The sequence below is a fragment of the Chenopodium album genome, chromosome 13, assembly GCF_948465745.1.
Source record: "Chenopodium album chromosome 13, dcCheAlbu1.1, whole genome shotgun sequence".
Lineage (NCBI taxonomy): Eukaryota > Viridiplantae > Streptophyta > Magnoliopsida > Caryophyllales > Amaranthaceae > Chenopodium > Chenopodium album.
In genome coordinates, this window is record NC_137846.1 from 9,343,575 (window position 1) to 9,348,960 (window position 5,386).

The 5,386-nt window shown below is 32.0% G+C and overlaps 1 protein-coding gene across 1 annotated transcript; it reads right to left on the reverse strand.

Moving 5' to 3' along the window:
- Positions 1-1,974: 1,974 nt before the first annotated feature.
- Positions 1,975-5,060, reverse strand: LOC145576248 (transcription factor bHLH94-like). The gene is made up of 3 exons (XM_081634033.1): positions 4,377-5,060; positions 2,841-3,293; positions 1,975-2,386 (listed from the first exon to the last, which is right to left on the reverse strand). The coding sequence occupies exons 1-3, from the start codon at positions 4,974-4,976 to the stop codon at positions 2,306-2,308; spliced, it is 1,134 nt and encodes a 377-aa protein (XP_081490159.1). The 5' UTR covers positions 4,977-5,060; the 3' UTR covers positions 1,975-2,305.
- Positions 5,061-5,386: the final 326 nt, after the last annotated feature.

The following is a 5,386-nucleotide window of genomic DNA, read 5'->3' on the forward strand; positions in this document are numbered from 1 at the left end:
TCTTTTCTCCCACGCTCCCTCCTGATCCCAACTCCAAGCCCTTGATTATTTGACACCACAATTGGGCAATATGGCGCGTCGCTTCTGGGCGACGACCTAGCAACCCTTACATACTTATCACTGCACCCGGGTCTGGGAAGTGCAGCGCGTCGCTCAGTAGGGAACGCCCCAATGGCACGCCCTTGCTCATTTGACACCACACTCGGGCAATGTGGCGCGTCGCTTCTGGGCGACGACCTAGCAACCCTTGCATACTTATCACTACACCCGGGTCTAGGAAGTGCAGCGCGTCGCTGAGTAGGGAACGCCCCCACGAAAATATCTGTTTGGCTCATGTCATGGGATGTGACGAAGTTTTATACTGGCTGTCACTGGCCTACCGTAACCCTCCTCCTTTATCCAGGCTTGGGACTGGCAGCGGGAAACCCACTGGCGGAGTTAACACATTAAAAGAATGCAGAATAAAAAGAAACAGACTAATGTAGAAAGTGTAAAGAACCAACTAATACGAAGTATTTACTAGTACAAGTACGTATCATTGTTAGCCATTTTATATGCTCATCTCTTTACAAAACCAAACCTCCAGATAAAATTATCGACCCACAAATTTTTGGATACTTATAGAATCTTCATCATCAATTAAGGAAAACGGTATCTTACATGAAATGAAATGATTGATGATTATAACTTAGAAAGACGATGTCTTGTAATATTTTGCCTCATGACCCATCTAATTAAAGCTATTGTTTAGTGATGGAAGAGTGACATATACAACTCAAAATCTCCAATAATGTAATTGTAGACGAAAAGGGGTACACCAACTGCTATAACAAACTACTCGTACCAACAAAGTTACTCACTTTCTTTCTACCAACAACCACAAGTTTCTTTTAACAAAGATTCAATCCATTATTTTTTCTGACTTGCATTTATTTATGCAGGGCATCATATATTGTATAGTATATGAATGATAAAGATATATTTTTTGGGGACCATGGAATATTAAATAATTTAGAGGAATTTCCTATAGTTTTTACAGGCTTAATAAATAATGTAAGTATGTTACATTGTTGCCAAAAATTAAAGTTAGAAACAAGACTTGCCTTTGTTTCTATTAGTGCTCATTTGGGAATCTCTAATCTATTTCTTTTATTGGTCTTTCATGTCATACCAACCTCATATATGATCTCATTCCCCCTCTTAACAAAAATTGTTTGCATCATAAGTTTTTTTTTTTTTTTTTTTCCTCCCATAATTTTATAAATTCTTGCCTTCCATAACTTGGTATTATTGTGATAAATTTATCTCTATTATAAATCAATCTATCTCTATTTTCTTGATGGAAATTGGAAATTTTATTGATTAATTATTTGAAAAGATATAGGCTGAATTAAAGAGTTAGTGGCTAGTTGATTGATCAATCAGCTATTAATTAGTTGTTAGCCATTAACTGGTTGTATTAAATTGGTTATCAAACGGTTATAATAGATTTTTTTTTAATGAATTAAAGTGTTTAGTATATATTTTCTTGTTATTTACAATCTATCTATTGAGTAAAATGACCATTGATAATATTGGAATAATATATAGGTAGGAAACATGGGAGAATCCTTAGTAAATGATAAAAGTAAATTTGACCAAGTTTAGGGTAGAATAAATTGAAGTCATTTTACATTCTATATTTTATATTCACAAACATCTATTCCAAAAAAACTCGTTCAAGCAACTTTCATAAATTAGCTTTTTAAAATCAAACATCTCTTTCAATCCTCTTTCAACCAAACACTCACAAGATTTGAATTTATCAATTAGAGACAGAGGGAGTAATATATATATATATATATATAGATTATGTCATAATCTTAATTTATTAAAAAGTGTAAATCCTACTATTAAATAAATTTAATAACCTAAATTCAATTGTCATAATTATGAGAGATCGAGAGGGAAAACTAATGAAGCAATTTAGTTCATTCATAAAATCCATATTTCTATCAAAATAATGAGAGACATGCTTTAATTTCTTGCTTATAAATGACAAAATGCGACCATAAAATTAGCCACAAATTGCAATTGGGAAGTACAAACATTATACTAGCTAGCTAGTACATGATTAATCACAAGAAAATTAAAAAATTAAAATGTTTAGATTGGTTGGAGAAATATAATTGGACAGCCAGCTAATAAGAGTACTGGCTTTTATAAAGAAACACATAAATAAAGACTAATTAATCAACAGTTACAAATAAAATTTAAAAAAGGAAAAAAAAAAAGGGAAAAAATAAAATCTAGCTAGCTAGCCTCTTCATTCTTGAATCCTACCAAGTAATTGGTACACTTCTCTTGCAATTTCATCGACGGAGTTTAGCTTACTCTCATCTTCTACCTGGAATCATATATCATAACTTATGTGAGATAATTAAACATCTATATTAGCACATATTTAATCGATTTTCTTAAATTAGCCTAGTATGGTATTTCACTTAATTTTGTACATTTGTAGTACTTAATAGTAGCTACTTAGACTTAATTACATGCATCACATCCACAACGAATACATCTTTAGATAATAATCTCTATCCATTTTAAACAAATTTTATTAAAGATTAAAGATATTTACCAAATGAAATTATCTATATGTAGGAATGTTGTGTATCTGACACATTACAGTTAATTAGTCAGTCAGTCACACATATATTTAACTAAAGATTTAACATAGATCATATGCAAGAGTAACACCACATGACTACATTTAATGCTAAGTACATTATTCAAGCGAAAATGATACTAATACAAGCTAATTAAGGAATTGAATTAAGATAGTTTTAGAATTCACAAACCTTGAGACTAAAAGAGTAAAGGACAACTCCATCATCAGCAGTGTTAACATTAAGATGTAGGACGGACAACCTCAAACTATGCAAGCCAGACACAAGCTTAGATAGCTGCTTAGGCGGGCGCCTTAATCTTATCTTAAGATGTGCGTGGCTCTCAACCATTGTAACCTCTACATCAGCGGCTAGCCCACCACTACCTCGAACACTAGCATGATCAAGTTGTTGAGGGCTTGTTGCGTCGCTAGCCTTTGTTTGATCTTCATTATCAACATTGCTATTGCTAGAAAATTGTGGAAAAGTGAAGAACTCTCCAAAGGGCATTGTTGAGCTTGATGATGAGTTACCGTTTGATTCGAGATTCTCTTTCATTTGCTTCTTTGCACTCAAATTTTGTACGTTATGTTCAAGCTCCTTTACAAAGTTGATTGCTGCTCCAACTATTGAAGCTTGGTCTCCCTTTAATATGTAAAATGAAAAGTAAAAGCAAAGTTAGCTTTTACTTTTTACTGGCTTACACATTGCTTGCCTTTTTTTTCAAAATAGTTTTGTTCAAATTGATTCATTTTAGGAAGAGCTAGAGATCTCCTTGCCTTAATTACATATATAAGTGAAATTGATAATTCAATTTTGGATTCAAAAATTGATTTTGGCACTTTTGATCATGACTTCACAAGAGCATAGTTTATGGGATCAATTCCCCTAATGAAGATTTAGCATTGCATTTCCACATAAGAGCTCCTTTTTTTTTTTTTTTTTTTAAAAAAAAAAAAAATATATAATAAAGTGAATTTCTTGTAAAAATTATAAAGTAAAAAATTGATTAAGATATATTTTTATCAATTTTGTACTTTGATACAAGATTATGCAAGAAGTATATAAACTAGCATGAACTTATTAATAGTGGATAAGCTAGGATCCAAGTTTCTATGAAATGAGGGTGAAATCAAATTCAAATTTAAAAAACTTGTCTATAAAAGTTTTCCTCTTTATTTTTGGGAGATCAAAAGAAAGCAACCCTTTCCCTCTAAAATTTGGATAAACATGGTCTATTTTTTTTAAAAGAAAACATAATTGCTCCCATTGTAATTAAGAATTAATATAGGGTTGACCATAAAAGGTAAGATAGGATGATACATACTTCAATTACGCTACTCAAAAGAGTATACCGATCAAGATATTTGACTTTTCTATTGTACATCTAGGAGAGAAATTATTCACCTATCATCACACATTTAATTCAGATTACACTGTAACAATCAACCTCGCTCATCTCACATAATTTTACACAACATTAAATTATTATCTATGTTCAAAAATAATTTTCACCATGATAATAACAAGAATTTTACTAGTGACGTGACAATTATTAAAGGCAGTAGCTTTTTGTACACAAAAGGCTACACATAATTGACCATCCATTCTCCTAGGGACAAGCCTCATGAGCTACGATGTCATAGTGTACATAAAAATAATCATAATGTATATAGAATAAGAAGATAAACTAAGAGAAAATAGAAGAAAGAAAAAGACAATACATACCCTTTGAACATAAGACTCAGGCATCAAAGATCTAAGCACATTCAAGTACTCATTCATCTGCTTCCTTCTATTCCTCTCAACAGCAATGTGAGTCATCCTTTGATTCTCAATCTCCTCTTGATTCTTCTTAGCTCTAGCACGACGTCGTTGCTTCGGCCTCATCACCATCTCCATAGGAACCCCATCATCATAACCCTCCAACACCTTTGGCTCGCGCTCTTCGTCAGGGGATGAGGAGTTAGCCAACCTCCAACACTCATGATCATAGCTATTCAAGGGTGGTAAATCACTAACAACACTACAAGTAGGAGGAATAATACCATCATCATTATGATGAGAATAATAATAAGAATGCCAATCAAAATCTACTTGATTAGTATCATTATTATTACTATTATTCTCAACTAAGTAACAACTATCATTAATATTGTTACAATCATAAGAAAATAAAGTATCATTATTATTATTGTAATTAATATTGGTAATATTATTATTATTATTATTATCAAACCAAGGTTCTAATAATAAAGGGTAGAAATCTTTGTTGCCATTAATATGGCTAAAAAGGTCTTGTTGATAAACGGCTGCTTCTAGTGCCATCGCTATTAAATTGGGTCGCCCCACCAAATGCAAAGCAAGCTCTTTCTTTTCTTTTTTTTTTTTTTTTTTTCCTTCTCTATTTTTGGGCAACAAAAGGAAGTGGGATGGCTATTAAGGTAGACTAAGGAAGATAATGTATCAAAGTTAATGTTTTTGTGCTTTCTTTAGAAACATTTTTGGGGGTTTTATAGGCCCCTTAATGTTCTACAGCATATATTGCACGTGAAATTCTTTGGCTGGTTTTTTTTTTTTTTTTTAATTAATTAATTAATTTTACAAATAAAGGGTAAAATAGACTTCATTAGTGTTGTATAATGAGAAAGATTAGTGTGTGATTATGTGTCTAGGATTCGATTAGTTCATTGTTGGAAGGATTTTTTTGGTATTGTCAAGACATGTTTTTTTAGTGT

Coding starts and splice junctions, on each gene's coding strand:
- LOC145576248 (XM_081634033.1), bottom strand. CDS start 4,976: ATGGCACTAGAAGCAGCCGTTTATCAACAAGACCTTTTTAGCCATATT. Junction 3,294..4,376: donor CTGAGTCTTATGTTCAAAGG/GTATGTATTGTC, acceptor TACATATTAAAG/GGAGACCAAGCTTCAATAGT. Junction 2,387..2,840: donor TTTACTCTTTTAGTCTCAAG/GTTTGTGAATTC, acceptor ATATGATTCCAG/GTAGAAGATGAGAGTAAGCT.